Raw genomic sequence first — 20,077 nt, forward strand, 5'->3', positions numbered from 1 at the left:
GAGAAAAGACAAAAAAACACATGATTCTGCACCAAGAGGGCAGAAACTGAAAGACCCACATTCAGCGGCATCAGGTAACAGGCTTTTGTGTCCTAGAGTTTTGTGTTTCGGCATCTTTCTCTGAGAGTTTGTGAGCACGTGTGGCACAACAAGCACAGAGGATTTTAAAAAGTAATGTTGAACCAGAAATGTAGCTAACGCTTTTCAAGTGTGAGAGAGAATGAAACAAGTGAATTAAGCTGTTGTGTTTGGAAATGGGTCACTGTGATTAAGGATTAGATTAGGTTTCGTGTTAACATGAAGACAGTAAGGCTGGTTATGGAGTCAAATAGTGTCTGGTTTAAGTTCTCCAACTGAGACTGGCAACAGATTAGAGTTGAAGACTAGAAATATTTTTCTTATTTTAATCCCAAAACTCTCAATTCATACCCATGAAACCTGTTCATCTGTGGAGCATTGAAGAGTGTACCTTGAGGTCTGTAGAGCTGCCATTCAGGGAGGTTAAAATTATTGTAATATTAAAAGGGGGCGTCTGCATGTTTCACAGACGTTTGTGTGGTGTGGTTGAATGGATGAACACTTTACATTAGTATTATTTATATCTTATACGCAACGTGCATTCAACAGCTACATTACTGGGTACTTTTGTATTATCTGATGTGATCCAATGTATTTTGATTTTGCTGTAACTGAGCTTTTACATGTTCAGGCCTGACTCTCACATGCTAACATTTTCCTTGATATTTAAATTGAAATACAAAGGTGTCATTGGCATTGAATTAAAACAGTTATTTAAAAGCAAGATCAATGTTTTGGTAAATGTATGAAAAATGTGTAATTCTACAACATTTAAAATAGGGAAATGTGAAAATATAAAGAAATACAATATGCCATCAATGAAACTCTTCAAACGTGTGATGGATTCACATTGTCATAATTATAACTGGGTAGCAGTGGCTAAGTGGTACTGTTGGTCATTTCCCAGTCAGACAGATGGCAATTAAATCCAATAAATCAGAAGTGTCCTTGGGCAAGACACTTAACCCCAGAAATTGTTCCTGATGACATAATTACAGGTGTGTGAATACATATGAAACACAATAGCAGAATCTGCCATCAGTGTATGAATGAGTGAGTGTGGGAGAGTACATGTGCTCTGAGTGGTCGTATAGACAAGAAAAACTATATAACTGAACTGGAGAAACAAGTCAGTGTGTTCATTTTCTAAGCCATACAATAAGAGAGATGATGCTTTTAATGTTGCACTTTACAGAACAAAATGTCACATTTTATATCGTTCTCTATTTTAAGTATTTTTCTTTCTTATATTCTAGCCGCAGCTTAGGTTACTGGCACCTGTGACTCACCACACTAATGTGCAAAGAGAGAACACATCCAGACTTAGTTATTGCTCAGTTCTTAGTTTCCTGTCACTGTGAATATTTTACAGGTTGTCACCCCAGTGTGAAAGGTTTTACTGTACCAAAGTTAGAAACACACACAGTGAAATGTCACAGGTGATGTCTAAGCCTTGAACTGCAGCCTTGTCAGTGCACCAACATCAAGACAGATTTATATTCTTTTTGTCACCTCAATGAGAAACTTGCAAAACCCAAATGCACACTGACCTTCAAGAGTTTGTTAACTTAAGACGTCCCGTGACGAGATTTACAGGCACACAGAGGAGAGGAACACTGCTTCATGAAAGTAAGAAAGATCAACCGTGACACACTGTGACTGTCTCCTCCAGCTTTTATAGAAACTGAGCCACAAATCTTCAACCGCTGTGTTAAAGCTTTGTTTTAGGACATCTGTCTTTCACTTTGGATCACCTCTCAACGGTTACATAAACAATTTTTCCTCTAAATAATACGTATGATTACAACTCATCAAGCCCCTCGTGAAGCTAAATATTTCAATTTTTATTCCAATATTTGTGTCAGACAGCTATGGCCCTTTTTTAGATGACAGTCATACTCTCTGTTAAAAACGTGTATTTTATTCATGATATCCTGCAAAATGAAGTATTCCTCTTCGACTTAAAAAACACTACACAAGCTGAAACACCAAAAGCTGTAAAATGCAATGTGCCTAATAAATATAAGAGTAATGTCAATCTTAAAACATATAAGATGAATATTGACAGGGCCATTTTACTGCACAATAAATACTTTTACTTTACACATTTTAATTAAATATGAATGATAACATCCTACATATTTTCACTTATTTAAGGGTTAGATTGCATGACGTTTGTATTTACTGGAGCATTTACACAGTATAGTTTCAGTACCTTTGGTACAAAGCCAAAGCCTTCCTACCACTGCACCAGGTTTCAGCTCTGCATTATGTCCTGATGGTGTAGTGAATAGCGCCCCCTTGTGGGGGAAAGCGTACAATGAAGTAACCCTGATTTCCTGAAGGTTGTGCAGAGAGATAAGTCTAAAACAGCTGTTTTCTGTGTATTCTTTCTTAAAGAGTGGTTATATGTAATGAATATATATATGTGTATAAATTTTATGTGCTTTGGCAACAACATGTCTCTGTTCATGCCAATAAAGCAAATTGAATTGAAAATTGGTTATCCTTACTATCTTGTTTTAATACACGATCATATATAATCAGTGGTATGAAGTAAGTTTGTTATATGAATACCAGACAGAATAAAAGCATGCTACTTATTTATATACAGTTGTGCTCAAAAGTTTACATACCCTGGCAGAATTTGTAATTTTTGGGGGGCATTTTTCAGAGAATATGAATGATACGAGAAAAACGTTATTGTCACTCATGGTTAGTGGTTAGGTGAAGCCATTTATTGTCAAACAACTGTGTTTACTCTTTTTACATCATAAATAATAATGACAATGACAGAAACTACCCAAGAAATCATAAATCCTGCCAGGGTATGTAAACTTATGAGCACAACTGTATATGTACAAATTTGTTTGGGGATTTGACTTTGAAATAATAGTATTTTTGTTGTTTGCTTGTTTGTTTTCAATCTGTGATGCTCTGCATGGTAAAGTGAAACATCTCACTGCGCATGCGTGCCCATTACAGTACAGACCATTTATTCTTTTTTAAAAAAACCTGAATAAACATAGTTTTAAGACCCTCGTCTACACTTTGCCGGTGAAGAACACAAACTCGAGCTTTATCATTATGTAAGTTTGATTCTAAGCATCACTGTCTAACTAATGAAGTTTATTTAAGATGAATTCAAACTACAGGTCGAATTAAACAGGTTAGCTAATACGACATGTTAGCTAGTTAATGTGTTAGAGTTAGCTCAGTTAACGTGTTTTGAACAAGCTAACAATGTTGTTAAACAGTAATATCGAGACAACTCATGACTGAGGATTCATCTATCTGAGTGTTTGGTTTATTTAAAAGTTTGTAAAATCAGTTCCCCCTTAAATAATTCATATTTCGATTGTAATAAACGAATTTCATGCAGTTTTCATGCTGCATAATTTACCATATTGATGATAATATTTTTGTATCACAGGATTTTTTTTCACCTCTTGTCATAGATACACTTATTTTAGGTGTTTTTTTTTTTTTTTTTTTTATCAAAGATTCCTGGTGAAACATCTGTGCCAGGTTGCAATCAAGAAACTGATTGAAAACACTCACTGAAGACATACTTATTTGTTTTTGTATTTTTCTTTCAATGATTACAGGTCAGAAAACGACAGCTGTTTTTCTGGTAAAATATTCTCTGCAAACAGATACGAAGCTATCGAATATGTTTTTGAGGTGAGTATATGTCATAATTTTACCTCAGAATATTATCACTACACATGTTGACCTGTCTGTCTCTTTCTCCTCCCTCTCTGTCTTCATTTCAGATCAACACCAGTCATAAAATAATGATGAATTTACTGGCATTACCAACTCCTTACTTCGCCAGTAGCAGTGATCTGTATCCTCACAGTGGCAAACTGCCTGAAGTCACCTACAGGACACCGTGGATCAGAGGTAAACAAGAGGGTTACTTCATGAGATGTAACAGCCAATACATTAAATGGTTTAACATGAAACTAAATTTGACATATTTGGTGTGTCATTGTGTGCTATTGAAAATAAGGGGAAAAAACTCAGCTATTAGACCTCTCTGGTGTTTCAACTGGACCTTCAAATTTTGTTTGCTTTGTAAAAGTACAGCTGTTGATGCAAACACCTCGCATTTCAACTCCACCAATGTTTGTACCCCTCAGCCTATTGCAAAGGAAAGCACCAAAAACAGACAACAATTATCATCATTACTATGGTTATGATTGAACATTTTACATTAATTGTTAACCAGTGTTTGTAGAAGACAAAAGTTAACATCTTGGGCCTCTTTTTTTGTACTAGGAAAAGTGATCTCCACCTGCAGGCTCTTCGTCAGTGGTTCTGTGCTGGATGACCTGAGAGTACAAATGCAACCAGTGAATGCACTAGAAAGGTTGTTTGATATGAATCACTGTCTATCATTTGAGATTTTGATATGTTTTCATTGAACAGAAAGTTCACATTAGTTTTGACCCAAAGTTTTGTAATATTCTAGATTGAATGTGGCTCTGAGTGAGGTGAGAGGGGATTTAGAGGTGATACCCAGCTCTCATCCTGACTCACTGACAGATCTAGACCAGGATGATGTTTGCCTTTTGAAAGAGTTACAGATCGCTGATCTGTGCCAGGAATCATTTAACAAGTGCGCTACAGACCAGATGAAACCTGAAAATGACAAAGGTAACTTCACCCTTTCATGAGGGACAGATTATCTGGATTAATGTCAACATGCCCTCATACTGAGTTTTAACTGTGATACTGTTCCTCACAAAAATAGTTTGTGACACAGATCTTGTCCTGCCGGAAGACTTCCTGCTTGTTGATTACCTGCCACACTTTAGGAGACATCTACCCACACTGAAAGCCATACTGTCCCGACTGAGGACGCTGCCTGTGGCTGACCCTCTGCTGAGCTCAACGGGACAGCCTATCTCTGAGGACACCATATTCAGGTTATAGTGATTGCTGAGTTGTTGTTGCATCTTGATATCTACAGATTAAAAGTAGATACATATTTCTTAAATTGTGTGTTTGACTATTTTAAGCTAGTTTGTTATATTCAAACTTTTTGGATTATAATTCTTTCAGACATTGTGCACCCTATGAAATACCTCCTGATGTAAACACAAGTGACGTTCAGATGCGTGCAAACATTCATGAGGAGTTCGGTAAAGAGTCATTGATGCAGGAAGAGGTGAGTGGACACTATGGATGACACATTCGTATGTGTGACATTATTCTTATTCTATTATTACTATTTTTGTTTCCTTATTTCTGTAGTCTCTGCTGTTGCCAACTGTAGTGGACACACTGAATCTGAGCAGAGAACACTGCACCAATTTTTCAGATGTTTGTGGTCATATGAATGTGCACCCTGAACAGCTGGATGAGCAGCTTTCAGTCCTGGAGGTGCTTCATAAAGGTGATGACTGAGTGATACATTTTGGATTTTAAAAAAGCATAGAAAGTGAACTCATAATGTCAAGTCACATTTTTTGTACAGTTTTCCTGTCAGGTGCACCAGTATCAGTGGATATTTCCCAATATGAAAAACCAGATGAGTTAAGCAAGATGACTGGAGGCCTGGTGGAGTCAAAGCTGGATGGTAAAGTTACAGACAGATAATATAAACTATATTTTGTTTTTTATTTGAACAGAAATATATTCTTCTTCAGCTGGTTTGTTTTCACTCAAATATCTATCAAAGTGTTTGTCTGACAATTCCACCACTTACTACTTCTACTCACCTTTTCAAGTCTTTTTCCGTTTCCTGCTTAAACGTCATCTTCCTTTCAGGACGTTTGACGCTCCCCACTGAACTTGAACTGGACATGACTCTGACCTCGACTCCTGACCAAACCAGTCAAACTAGGTTCTGTCTGTCCACATGTGAACTCCAGAGAGAAGAGCTGTCCCCGCTCTCCAAATGGTGGGTGATATCAGGTCACTATGAGGTCAAACTGCAAGGATATCAATTATCCAGATGAGGTTAAGTTTATTTTAACAAATTTCATAATTACTGAACAAAAAAAGGTGAGAATTGCTCTGACAGTTAACAAGCCCTGTATAAAAGAACTAAATACATATGATTGCAGACACTACACCAAATGTATGCAAAATCGTTCTTCTGCATATGAAAATCATTAATCCTCATCACATAAGAGAGACTGTTGTTACATTAGTGGTTGTTTTGTAGTTCTTTGGTGTCAGAGGAAACTCGGAGACACATGGAGACGGCACTTTGGAAAGCAGAGAAACATCCAACCTTTGTGGTGGGCTTTCTGTTGGCAGGTAACTACAAGTTTACTTTTACAATAGTCTTTTATTCCAAAGCTCAACATTTTTTTTCAACATAACAGACAGATATTGTGTATTAAGCTGCATTCACATGAATTAATTATCTCATTATATTCTGACTGAGAGAAAATCTGTGGTTGGGTAAGGAGAACTGGAAACAGAGACTAGGAGCTGTTCCTTCCTATGAAGGCCGCTTAATAGCACATGAATCTGAAGTTTAACCAGATCACTTAGCTCTTCTTCTTCAAGGACTTCATCACAAATAATACAAGTAGAAACAAATCAATGAAGTGATTCTGAATAAACGTATTTAACACACTGTGTTTTTGCACAGTAGAGCCTTCATATTTGCAAAACAGGAGTCCTGTTAGTCAGGTCAAGTCACCTTTACATTTAAAACAACCAAAGTTAACCAAAGTGTTCTACAAAATAAACAGGTACAACAAAAGAACAACAATACACAATATGTCCACCAGATGTTGCTGTTTGTCCTGACTTTGTAGACATGAGACTTGAATTTCATAGAGTAAAAACAGAACGATAAGCTTTCAGATATTTATCTAGCTTTTATTTATTGTGGCTTTTTTATTTTTTTTCTTGTACCATCTATTGTGTTTTTAATAGCTACTCTTTTAAATTATTATTATTATTATTATGAATTTTTTTACTATCTGTTTTTATTGATTGTGTTAATAAGCTTGTACAGCACTTCAACGGTCAATGGCGGTTGTTTTAAAATGTGCTAAATAAATAAAATTTGACTTGACTTGACTTGATCATAGTAGCATTTGTTTGATATTGATGTTTTGGATCTTGATGGAATTAAAACTCTGCTCTTGTCACTATTATTTTTACCATTTGACTGTAAAAAGTGCTGCTTCAACAAGTAGAAGACATGATTATGTAGCTGAATCTTATTGACTCTTAAGGATGATCGTTGTTTAGTTTTGTTGCTTTATTATCTTTATGTATATGATTAAGTACATTATTTAAAGTTTTGTTGAATTCATCAGATTATTTCTGATCAACGAGATCGGTGTTTTCAAATTTGGCATAGTTATCAATTTCTAATAATAACACTGTTGGTAGATCCAGCTAGATTTAAAGACCATTGCTGCAATCAAATCTACAAAGTTAATGAACATAAATCTTATCTGCTTTATTTCCTGCAGAGCCCCAACATCATGCACCACCTGCTGATTTCCAGCCTCTGTCTGAAGCCTTGAGAGTCATCAAGTTAGAAAATCTAAATGTTGTTGGCTGTGGAGACAAACCGCAGTTGGAGAACAGAACGAGAGCCTTACACAAAAATGTATGCAGCAACATTGAGTTTATGGAGAGGATGCAGACCGAGCTCCCCTCCACAGAGCAGAGGGAGATGGAAGACTTCAAAAAACTGCCAACAGAGCATATGGAGTGTGAGTAATAACTTCCTGAATCTTCCTTTGGATGCAGAAGTGAATGCAAAAGTTGCATCAAATGTGTGTGGTTTGTGAGAGGGTATAGTAGCAATATGAAGTGAAGATTTTTTGATTTCATCTGATTGCATAAAAATAGAAATGCTTACAAAAAAAATCAGTTTTATTTCAGGTCCCTGAATCAAATTGATTTCCAATTTTCCTCCAACGATTCCATGGTCTTATTGTTTTTAATATCTTACCAAGTCTGGAACTAAAATGTTGCTAAATTCATGAGTTTTTTTGGAGTGTTTGTGATATTTTAAGTTATTTTATTGAGTCATTACTAGTTCATTGATCAGACAGTTATTGGGGGATAAACAATGAAACCAATCGCAGCCTAAAAAGTAAGTTTGTATTGCTTTTTTGCATTAACTGCAAACCTGCTTTACTGTTTTAGAAAGTTTTTTAGATCGCTGCAGCAGATTTCTAACCAATCATCTCATCTCTGGTTTCAGTCACAGACCAATCCATCCTGATGAATCCAACAAACAAAACTCAGTTACCTCACCTGGAGAAATCAGAAACTACTACTCATGACTCTAAAGTTACTGCAAACAACACCCCTATACAAAAACTGACATTTGCTTATGCACCTCAGAGCATCTCCCTGATGGACCCTGTCAACAAAGACAACAAGTACATTCAATCTGCCGCTTTGAACAATATCAAAGACAAAGTTTCACCTGAGAAGATTGCAGAAGTTTCAGCCCTGCCTTCTGCTGATAAGGGGATCATCAGAGCTGGTAGAGATGTCAGGAAGACAGAACAGAGACCCCTCACTCCTCAGCAGGCTGCATCCTCCAGACTGGACATCAGAGAGGATCACAGAGGTCTGCTGGGTGAAAGGCGTCCCCCAGAGAAGGACGTAGACCCTCTGTCCACCTTCATGATGCTGAGGTTTCAGCTGAAATCTTTAGCAGCTGCGGAAGCTCAGACCTCAGTCTGCGCTCCAGGTAGACTGATGAAGCTCCTCTGGATGACATGATTACAATGAAAAGATCAAGCAGTTACTATCTGCATATTGTAAAGCTTGAAGATAATTTCAATCATCTTCTTTAAATGCACTTTTATAATTTGTCACTTTTAACAGCATGGGTGCCGCAGAAAACAGTGTTTTCAAAGATTATATTTGCCAGATATATTTATATAAAAATTGTTATCTTTCAAATTTATTTTCATCGGATTCAGCTCATTAAGTAGAAATATATCTGAACTTTCTATTTCCTTTATGTGAAACAAATATGGATTCACAACCTTCACTGAATTTATTACTTGAGTGGTTTGAGTTACACTTTAAGTCTTGGCGCCATCTTGTGGCCATAATAGGAATTTAAGCACTACATGCAGAAAGTCATTAATTGTTTATGTATTAATGCATTCATTTTATTTGGGTTGCTGTGGTTCATAATTCTCATGAAAATGATAACACAGAGCTTAAACAGTTAGTACTAATAGAGCACTCATATTGAGTATTGTTTTTTATAATTGATTCATCAAGTTACTGAACGACTAAAGGATAAATTGAGGAAACAATGGAAGTAAATAATCACTCTGCAGTACAAACTGACTTCTCGCCCTTTGCTTTTATGACTTAATTTGTGAATTGGACTTTCCAAAAAGTAAACATTCTTCACCTTATTGTGCTCAATATATTTGTACTCATTCATGTTGCACTTCTTAATAATCCCACCTCCTCTTTGTTTTATCAGCACTAAAGGCGGAGAAACAATCCCCACCTGATCTTCAGCCTCTTCCAGATGACATGGAGGGATCAGACAAGAGATCAACGTACATGCGCAGTGCTGTGTTAGGAAATGCTTCCAGAGAGCAGAGAGCTCCCTTTCAGTTGACAGGCCAACTCATCAGTCAGCCTGTCAGTCAGGAGAGCAGAGTAGTACAAGTCCAAGCTACAGGTATCACACTAAGACAGAACATTGTTTTAGAATACCAGAACATTGTCCAACAGTCTCCAACCTGAAAAAAAGTCAGAGAAGACATCATTTCTGAACTTCTTCTCAAAGTGTATGTTCTCTCTTTCTCTTATGTACAGATAGCCAACAGCACGCCTTCTTCCAGCTGCTGGCCTTTGCTGAACCATTTTTGAGCTCGGCCAGGCAGCAGGGCCTCAACATCCCAGCGTGGGGAGACTTCAGCTGCCTGGCCCCCGACCAAACACACTTCCTCCTCAGACAGCAGGAGAAAGCACTCGGCAGGACTCATGCACAGAGCACAGAGCTGTTCAGAGGTACAGTGTGTCTTTACATAATGCAGAAACATATATATGTAAAACTGTGTCACTAAATATTGTATCACTGATGCATTGACTGAGTAGATCTATGCTGCTGGGTTTGTGTTGTTTGTAGATCAGGACCTGCTATTCAACCAGGCGGCTTTGATTCATGTGCTGGTGACATTCAAGGAGCTGCTTCTGAAGTGTGACCTTAGCACTGCACTGGGTACAGCTGACATTGAAGCCTTTTATTCTTGGATTTTAGCAATCAAAACAGAAAATAACATCCTTACTCATCATTTTTTTTTAAAGTTTTTTTATGAACAATGTTGGTGTGGTTGTGTTAGATGTGACTTTAACAACAACACAACTGTCATGGGGTTGAATTCTAACAAAATAAAATAAGGGTTAAAAGCGAGACACCATGGGAATACACTTTGTTTAACTCAGGCAACAAATGCGGTGACCCTTAAAGCTGCTGTTGGTAGGAATGGTGTAAAAAAACGTTACCTTTTTCCAGCTGGGTTTGGAGAAAAGGTCATAATACCCATCTACATCTGTAAATGACGGAATTTGAGATTATGATATCTCTGTGTTTTTCAATGCCTTTGTATCAAGCAATGTTATTATTCCCCTCTTTCCTGTTATCACGGACCAGTCAGAGCTACTCCCTGACCCTCTGTCCTGATTGGTCGAGTGGCGGCCTCACTACGTCACCCTGATTAGTTGGGAAGCCACTACTTTATCATAGAACGCGCACAACAAACTTTTGTGAGTGGTGTTACATCAGCAAAGAGGGGAGGGATAGTGTTGAGATTCGAAATCTCTCTCCGAACTGATGTTTAAATCCCTACTACCAACAGCAGCTTTAAAGTCCCATTGCTTACAGTAAGAATTTAAATGAGACTTAGTATCATGATTGCGATCCATTAGTGAGTCTTTTGATAACGGTGTAAAACTGTCTAATATAATACTGTGTGTTATATGTCGACCTCTTTGCCTGTGCTAAAGCCTACCTGACCCAGGCAGCTGAGGCGCGTGCAGAGCAGAGTCTGCAGCAGCTGCTCAAGAGGCTGCAGATCCTCCTCCATCTCAGTCACAAAAAACAGGAGCCCAACTTTAAACTGCTGGAGCTGCAGCAGCTGCTGGCTGAAAGGCTGCACAGCAGGAAGGGACAGAAAATCCTAGAAAAGGTCAGTGTTAGAAAAAATAAAAAAGGCTACATACATTACTATTACTTATTATGTGTTTATGAAAGCTTACCTTCCACTTCTCATTTTAGCATTCTCTGTGATGTGTTTCCCTGGTTGATTTGTCCTCTTCAGGTTCTTGTCATGATATCAGTTGACTCTGATGAAAACAGATCTGTAATCATCAACTGCTTGAGCCAAGTTACTGGTGAGCAACTCTTGATCAACAGTGCTACTTATCAGATGCAGATCGTCATTAATGCAAATACATGTGCAACAGAAAACAAATACATGAATACTGAAAGTTTTTAAATTTGAAATTAACTTAAAGCTAAGGCTGTTAAATAAGAAACAGAGTCAAAAGTATAAAGTCTTAGAAGAAGAAAAAAATAGGAAGAAGAAAATTGAATTACCTGATATTTTTACTGGACATTTTCCCAGACTATATACTCTTTATTTCTTTATTTATTAATATGCCCATTAGCTTCCACATACTATAATAAACTTAATATCTATGTTGAACAATCAGTCTGAGTAAATACAAACAAAAGTCAATTCATTGCAAAATTTAGATTTGTATTTTTGCATCAGGAGCATACTGATCATGAGCTAAAATCAAGTTTGTAAAATTTACTAGAGAATTAAAACAAATGCATGATCATGATACAGCTTGATGATGTGTTGTTTTTTTGTCTCAGGTGAGGCTGTAACTGCAGTTTGTCCTGAAGAGAACAAGACGAAACTGAATGGTGCCAGCGTCATCAGCAGGTACAACTGTAGTTGTTCATGGCTAACATACACATACGGTGTGCTTCAGCATATTCTTAATGATAGCATCCTGGGCCCAGTTGTTCAAAATAATCTGATTAGATTAAAGCTACTGGATTGGATCTATTCTTGATAATTAGTTGTTAAAAAGCAAAAAAAAAAATATTTCTATAAAACAAAATTAAAAGACAGTCTTCTGTTCTCTTACAACATTTGAGTAGGCCCGGGATGACTTTGATTTAAAAAAAAAAAAAGTCAGAATATCATGATCCAAGAAGAGGGGAGGATTCAGACTGGATCACGGGAGCAAAATACAATAACATTTTGTAGTAGGTAAAACAAAACGTTTTCACAATGATGTTGATACTTGTAGCAATTTTTTAATATTTTGCGCTTGAATTGTTTGGACCAAAAGAATAAAAGATCATATCTAAATTATTTCACCAAATATCTGATAATATCAAGCAAAATGTTGAATCAAAAGTAACTGTCAGGATTGCTCGTTTTTGTGGATCTTGGCGCCCCCCTGTGGACAGAATAGAAAGTATGTGGGTTCATTAAAAACACTGGTAAACTGCATTTGAAAGCATGATTGCCAGACGAAATAGCGCACATAGCAAAACTAGCCAACTATGGAAAGCATTTCTTACTTCAATGGTGGATGAAACATGAAACAGCCTAGAGATGATACAATGTACTTAGGGGGCGGGGCTTATCTACCCAAGCTCTGTATATACTGTCAGAATGTGTTCACAGGTGTGTAGATGAATTTAAATATACATTATTAGACAGTGTGTATTCACTTACTGCTGCTTTTTAGTGTATTTATTTTTGTTTGTTTATTTGTTTGTTTGTTTGTTTGTTTGTTTGGGGGGGGCAGGGTTATTTCTTATTTTTATTTTTGTAAATGTTTTGTCTGTTTTTTGTATTTGTTTTTCTAGAAAGGGTCTTTTGACCAAAAATTGGCTGTGGCATACATTTCCAGTATATGCCCTTCAATGTGGACGTACCATTTATATTGTTGGCGTTTCATGTGATGAAGTCAATAAAAACTTAAATAACAAAAAAAAAACCACTAGTAATCTGGTTTATACAGTCTTTAGAAGTCTTCATCTCTTTAAGGATAATCCAGTAAAAAGATGGGTAGAATATGAGATGGAGAAGAATATTCTTCTTGAGATTCAGTGTTTAACAACCAGCAGCTGAATTTTTGGTTATCATTCAAAAATGTTGGAACTATTAAATAGACATCCAGCTGATAAAACAATATGGTTGTGCTTAAAAAAACAAGACATATACTTCTTTCCCATAAGGCCTTGCATAATATCAAAGTTGCGGGAGTTTCTTGTTGTAGCAGAGTGAATGGTGGTCCATGTGGTTTGTTGCGGTAAAGGAAATATTACAAGCTGCTGTGCTACGATTAACAAAGTGTTATTTTCACACTCCCATCCTGTCCCGCCAGCATGTGCAACTGTGTGTGTGTGGTGGTGTGTGAGCAGCACGTGGGCCCTGATTTCCCCTGGAAGTGTTTCTCTCTGGTGGTGGAGTACGATCACCCCGGCCAATCCCCGTGGGCAACAGTGTGCAGAGAGAGGGGGGTCAATCACCTCACTTTTAATGCAATCATCTCCCACACTGGTATGCTGCCAACAAATACACTTTACTCTCTTTACAGTGCAGTGTTGTGGGACCGGGTTGTTTCCACTAAATGTGAATGTTCTTCCAAACAGAGACAGGGGAAGCCTCGTGGTGCCTGGACGACAATGTGCCGTATGTGTTATTTGTGACTGAAGGGCTTCTCGACTGTCCACTGCTGCTGCAGATGCTAGAGTCAGGGTATGTTTCCACATGCAGCCTTAAAAAAAGAAAATAACTGGGATTGAGTTTGTACTTTGTAGTGCTGGAATTAGACAAAAAAACACACAGTGGGTGATGATGAGATACAGATATTGTCATCATTGTACGAGTAGATGGGTTCAGATTTATTTTCTTTTTGGCAAACTCGCATTATGAATTTATTGTTGAAGTTGTTATACCTTTTAAAATAAATCGGCTGTTTGATTGGTACTCAATTTCCCAACACACTTTTTTAATCTTACTAGGTCTGATCAAAATGTTTAAATAGTTCCTGATAGTTTCTCCCTTTTTGTTTTAGTCGATTTGTTCCTTTTTCTTTCTTTTATATATATTTTTGGGCATTTTCACCATTAATGGACAGGACAGCTGAGGAGAGACAGGAAATGTGGGGAGGACCATAGACTGTATAAAATATGGACGTAGTATCTGTAACGTCACCCATCTGTTCCTGAAGAGCTGTTTTGAGGCCAATCGTCATCAGGAGCCATATTGATGCTGTCGAGTGATTGTGGCGTAAAGAGGCGGGCTTTGAGCCTCCAAGCCAACAGCTACAGTGTTCCCGCCAAAGGCGTAAAATTAACTTTTTACCTCATCTGCCATTGGCTAGTGACCTCCAAAAATTTAGCGGCCCAAAATATTTTTCACGGGCCAAATAAAAAAATCAGGCCTAATTTGATTTAAAATAATTACCATACATATTTATTATTAAAATCCAACTTAAGCATCACTTAAAGAATACAGTTATGTACAGATACATTTAGATTATTGCTATTTTATTAGGCTAGACTTCATTTCAAGGTGACTGCTGCATCATCATGTATTAGAAATATTCAAAAGTGAAACCTTTTACGTTGACTGAGTGAGCCAAAAATCTGTCTCACAGCTTTAACAGGAACGTCTTTAACTTGATCTTCTCCTGCCTCTTTGTTTATCCTTTTTGTTTGTGGTGGCTTCACGCCGGGAATGTGTCACTACATCTTCCCCGAAACGCTCTTCACGCCGTGCTTCTTCAAGCAAAGGGAATGAATAGAATGCCAGTAGCTGACGTCACGCCGTTCCCGACGCAACAAATCACAACACATGTACAGCGCGCAGTGAGGGTCAACATAGCCTGACAGTCGGCAGAAACAGGCGAAAACAAAACCTCATGTGCGATACAAAATATTCCATCAGCCACTGGCGGGTGTGTTTTTTTTTTTACACGCCAAATAAATTTTTTACCTGCTATTGGCGCTGTGTGGGTGTTAATTTTACACCCTGTTCCCGCCTGTCAGTCAAGTCAGCTGTGCCTCTCATTGGCAGACTCGTAATCTCAATATCTTCCAAATTGCCGCGTTAGAAAAAAATCCCCCCCCCCCCACAGTGTGTGCCAATCAAGAAATGAGCTATCCAGGCTACACTCGTTTTTTGTACCAGGCTGTAAACATGTTTATTTCTGCTGTAAAGATTGTCTTTTTTTAATTGGTGTGTATGTGATTTCCGGTACTTCCGGAGCCAGCCTCAAGCGGATCCTCGATGAACTGCAGTTTCCTGCAGCAACCTCTGTGACGAAGGCTATAGCCTCTGTATATGGGGTGCGTGCTTAGACCGCTAGACCAACGGCGCCCCACTAATTTGTTTCTTTAGGACACTATACTGTTAATGCATTAATTGATATGCATTCAAAGTCCATGGCCCTGTCCTCTCACTGTAAACTTTTTTTATTTTGTTTCCTGAAAGCTAGAAACTTTTGAGTTCAGTACCAAAACAACAAGGCTGACACAAGAACGCCTGGGTTTGGGTAACTATAGTGATTAATTGGCTCGTTAACAAACACTGCCAGAGCCTTTACACACTTCCCTCCAGAAAGTATATTTGTTTAGACAGCATTTTAAGCATAAATCAGTCCTGCTTTATAAAAATGTGTCGCCACCACAACTTGCCTCTGATGATAAGCTATCGTAAAAATACCATATGGTGCTCGAAAGGTCTCTCTCTCTCTCTCTCTGTGTGTGTGTGTGTGTGTGTGTGTGTGCTGTGCTGTAGGTTTAATATAACTGTTCTGGAGAGGAGCCTCTGTCCCTCCTTGCAGATGCTCGGAGGGACCCATCAGTACGCCGTGATCACAGTGAATGAAAGCACCGCCATCATCGTTCAGGTACCAGGAGACAAAAGCACCTGCTGCATCCTTTAAAGGACACACAAAAGCATTAACACAAGCACGCAATGAAGTTCCTCGTGTTCTTATCTCCCTTTACCAAGCTTCTTGGGTATTGCACAGAAATGCTGCAAAAGTATTATCTCTGTCCGGACAGCAGTGACTTATACTTAATTCAGTTTCTGCAACTCAGTGCTTGTGTGTGTGTGTGTGCGTGTGTGTGTGTGTGTGCGCGTGTGTATGTTGTTGTTGTTGTGTGTATGCAGGAGGGGGATGAACTATGTCAGGAGCATGCCAGTGAGCGAGTAGTAATGAGACTGACAGCTCTGTCTCTGCAATATGACTGCTGTTGGCTCATCCTGCACTGCCCCGACTTCCAGGGAGGAGGGTCAGTAAACACACACACACACACACACACACACACACACACACACACACACACACACACACACACACACACACACACACACACACACACCCACGTACACAAACACAAACACAAAAACACACACACACACATAAACACACACAAATACAAACAAACATAAATACAACAATGCAGAAAACAGACACATATTTTGTATACACACAGGCTCACCATAAGTGTTTCTGTCCACGTAGACTTTCTAGTGAAGCCTTCAACAACTTGGTGTTGGTGTATTCCTCTCTGGTGTTGTTCAGCATGAAGTCAGATGATCTAGATGTGAAGGTAAAACACAAACAGAATTTAATTATCTGCCTTCAATCGTTTCCTTTTTTTCAAATAACTCAGGGCATTCACTCAAGAACTGTACTGAAGTTTTGCCAGGTTCAGTTTTCTGCTGTCCTTGTCAGGTGCTGATTGTGTCTAAGGTGGTGGAGGTAGCTAAATGGATCAGCCAAATCTGCTTCCACAGCCTGATGGCCAGTGACAGGGACCCTGTCAACTACCTGGACAGAGACTGGCTGACTGTGCTCCCCTCAAAGGTGATTTATCCTTAGCTTTACAAAGACTGATCTTTGCCTTGAGATAAGTTCCTTCTGTGGCTCTGACTTCAGCTTTTCATTCATGTGTTAACATTTGATTTACTTCTTCTCCAGGAGGAAAAATGTTTATTTCAGTTCCCGTGTATCAACCCTCTGGTCAGTCAGTTAATGCTGAGCAGAGCTCCGTCTTTCCAGTGGCTCCTCAGGGCCTCTCTGACGCAGCTGCAGGAGCTGCTCCCTGAGGTACCACATAAAGTACTCAAGGTGAGAAGAGATATTTTCACTACATTCAAACATATCCCACACTACAGGTAGTTTTTTTAAATCCTTGATGTTAAAGTACATTTTAAGTCAGCTGCTAAATAATCTGAATGTCAGGCTTAATTAACAAAGCAAAAAAAAGTTGTACATCAGTTTATCATTATTTATTTCTGGTACTTTGATGTGACATCTAAATTTCTTGTGTAAGCGTACTGTTTGGTTGTCCGGATGATAAGCTAAATAAGCAATAAAACTTCTTATTTCCCGGTTCTCAAGACTAGAAAGCTAATGAAAACTTAGGTTTTACCTCAGTGGTAAAAGGCAGAGGTGAAAAGTTATGGATTCCTCTACAAGGGTTGATTTGATATGCCGTGTGTGATGAGGTCGTCCCTGGTGAAGCTTTTGTTCTTGAGGATTATAAGGGCCTGAGCACTGACAAGGTTGGCAAAGGCCCTCTTGAAACCAGAGGAATTATCATTTTTGGAGCCTTCAACATGCACGAAAGCGCGCAAAATTTTGCACACTCATCAGGCCTGGTGAAAAAAGTTGTGATTTTTTGAATCTTGCAAAAAAATCTCAAAAATGTGCTAAGTAGCGCCCCCTAGAATTTTCAAAAACCCCTCCCAAAAGATTTTTTTTTGAGCTACGTGCACTATTTTGGACATACTTATTCATAGCACCAGAACGCACAAAAAAGCCTCTTACACACATATCCGAAACTCAACAGGAAGAGCGCCACCTAGCTTTGAATATGAAGAATGGCGCCCAAAAAGGGTATGTATTTAAGAGATCTTGCCCAAGGCCTTTTCTCCGATCAAGTCCAAACCACGCACATTCTGTAGTAGACACGTAGAAGATTCAAAGTTATTAGAGGCAGTCAGTTCCGACTAAAATTGTGGGCGTGGCAGACTTTCAGGCATTGCATCAAACGCAAATGTCTCACCATAAACAGGAAATGGATTTTTGGGGACTTTGAAATGCCTGAAATCTCACCAAATCATCATGTGGTGGCTTATATCAGGCTGTGGCTCACATGAGGTGGTGGTTGCAGGTGTGCGAGGGCCCGTTCATCGCAGCTTGCGGCTTTAATTTGCTGTTGTTATTGGGTTTTGACCAATCAGAATCAAGTATTTACACAGACAATAATCCAGGATGGACACATTAAGATTAATTCAAAATTCTTAACACAGACACATAATAAGTATAACTGATTTTGAATAAGGAAAGCTGAATGAACCCTTCCTCTCTTCCTTGTTTCAGCTGTTCAGTGACACCTCCTCCCTGTATACAACAACTGCAGACTCAAACCAGCCTGAGTCTCAAAAAGTCACCACTGAAAAAAAACAACACACCCGACCCCCAAACAGCCCCTGGATCACCACTAGATCTGAGCACATAACCACTGAGCCACCAGCAGAAACTCCCATCAACCCCCAGTTTGAACTTCCCCGTAGCAACACCAGCTTTTCGTTTGGAGAAGACTGCAGCTTCTGTGAACCAGACTCCATGGTTCAGGATGGCAACACAGATTTCAGACTTGACCTGAGTTCCTCCATCAGCAGCCCAGACTTTCATCCCATGAGGAGCTGGACCAACAGAGACCCATGGAGAGAGGAGGACAGAGGCAGGAAGGAGGTGGAGTTTTCTAGCTGGAGAGGCAGAGCTGGAGCTGTGGGGAAAGCTGTAGAAAGGATAAGCACTGAGTGGACTCCAACAAAGCCTGATAGTCCTTTCAAGCTGGACTCCATGCTAACTTTCAGTCCATTCCAGCAGCAACCAGCTGCTGGTCACACGACCAGGAACTCAACAGTCTGCAGTGACTTCCAGCATCCAGGTAGCCACTGCACGTTGTCTGATCCAAGCCCCCCTGCAGAAGTGACGATGTGGGGTCGAGATCAAAGCAGCAACAGCAGAGAGACGACGACAGTGTCAGCTAACTACGGCTCCAAATGTTGGTTAGGACAAGAGAGGAAGAGGAGCGGGGAGGTGGCAGGTTTGGTTGGGACAGGTGAGTGGTTTTACCCATCATGTTGTCTTTTGAGGTTTTTACTGGTTTGAGGATTGATTGGTGCTCACAGACTGTAGAAAAGAAGTCAACCAAGACACCTTGACATCCACCTTTGGTGGAAACTATGGTTTCATAGACTCAAGTTTGGCAACTTTTTTTGATGAGTTATACCTTGATTGATTGATTGATTGATTGATTGATTGACTGATTGATTGATTGACCAGTCGCCTTTATTATCAGTTAATGCATCTGTATCTTAAAGGATAAACTACTTTATGCTGTATTTTACTGTACATGGGTTTATCATTTACAAAGCCAACACCAGGCTTTACCTCAAGAAATCTTTGAAATAGCCATCGAGAGCTCAAACTCTTTGGGAGAAAGTTGTATTAGGAGATGGACTAAGTGAGAAGAAAAGTCATTGTCTTTTTTTACCTTTTCATAATTAGACTTTTATATGCTAAAACATCTGAATCAGCCTGTTTTGGACTCTAATGCTTCATCTACTAATTGAGATATCTGTGTGCGTGTGTTTGTTTTGTTTCATGCAGTGTTGACTCCACTGAAGAAGGGACGGTTGAGCTATGAGAATGTTCCTGGCAGAAGTGACGGACAGACAAGGCTGAAATTATTTTAGAGTATTTAGTTCCTGTGTTCTGTTAGTAAACATGGAGAAAGCTGTGTGCTCAGAGTTTGTTAACTTCCAGTTATTTATTACAATATTCAAGTTTAACTTCAAAGTTTTGATTCAGATGATATAAGCATGTAAGTTTGGCTGCAAAAACACTCTATTGCTATATTACTACAAGCTTTTGAAAATGTCTGTATTTTTAAATTTGACAT

General features: G+C 38.8%; 1 protein-coding gene and 1 long non-coding RNA gene across 4 annotated transcripts; one reads left to right on the top strand and one right to left on the bottom strand.

Annotated features, from left to right (window-relative positions):
• The first annotated feature begins 3,019 nt into the window (after positions 1–3,019).
• On the top strand, positions 3,020–19,925 carry LOC117819620 (protein shortage in chiasmata 1 ortholog). 3 transcript variants are annotated; one of them, XM_034693079.1, is made up of 28 exons: positions 3,020–3,167; positions 3,687–3,762; positions 3,855–3,984; positions 4,363–4,453; positions 4,556–4,740; positions 4,838–5,012; positions 5,149–5,254; positions 5,341–5,482; positions 5,564–5,665; positions 5,857–5,989; positions 6,257–6,351; positions 7,530–7,775; positions 8,273–8,770; positions 9,527–9,730; positions 9,868–10,062; positions 10,181–10,273; positions 11,059–11,240; positions 11,373–11,445; positions 11,936–12,005; positions 13,468–13,643; positions 13,736–13,841; positions 15,888–15,999; positions 16,266–16,387; positions 16,621–16,708; positions 16,834–16,965; positions 17,080–17,229; positions 18,487–19,234; positions 19,786–19,925. In XM_034693079.1, coding segments are annotated over exons 1-28 (4,518 nt in total). In that variant the 5' UTR covers positions 3,020–3,165; the 3' UTR covers positions 19,872–19,925. The 3 variants fall into 3 exon arrangements, with proteins under 3 accessions (XP_034548970.1, XP_034548972.1, XP_034548971.1); XM_034693081.1 differs by having other exon boundaries at positions 3,040–3,167; positions 4,850–5,012; XM_034693080.1 differs by having other exon boundaries at positions 3,056–3,167; positions 8,279–8,770.
• Positions 12,370–16,723, bottom strand: LOC117819629. Its single transcript, XR_004632574.1, has 2 exons — positions 16,598–16,723; positions 12,370–12,531 (listed from the first exon to the last, which is right to left on the bottom strand). It is a non-coding gene; the product is annotated as an uncharacterized LOC117819629 (long non-coding RNA).
• Positions 19,926–20,077: the final 152 nt, after the last annotated feature.

Source organism: Notolabrus celidotus, chromosome 9 (genome assembly GCF_009762535.1).
Source record: "Notolabrus celidotus isolate fNotCel1 chromosome 9, fNotCel1.pri, whole genome shotgun sequence".
Classification (NCBI taxonomy): Eukaryota; Metazoa; Chordata; class Actinopteri; order Labriformes; family Labridae; genus Notolabrus; species Notolabrus celidotus.

Bases quoted from the DNA above. Each gene is read 5' to 3' on its own strand.
- LOC117819620 (XM_034693079.1), top strand. The intron at 6,352-7,529 runs GTAACTACAAGT...TATTTCCTGCAG, and splicing joins GGTGGGCTTTCTGTTGGCAG to AGCCCCAACATCATGCACCA. The intron at 16,000-16,265 runs GTACCAGGAGAC...GTGTGTATGCAG, and splicing joins GCACCGCCATCATCGTTCAG to GAGGGGGATGAACTATGTCA.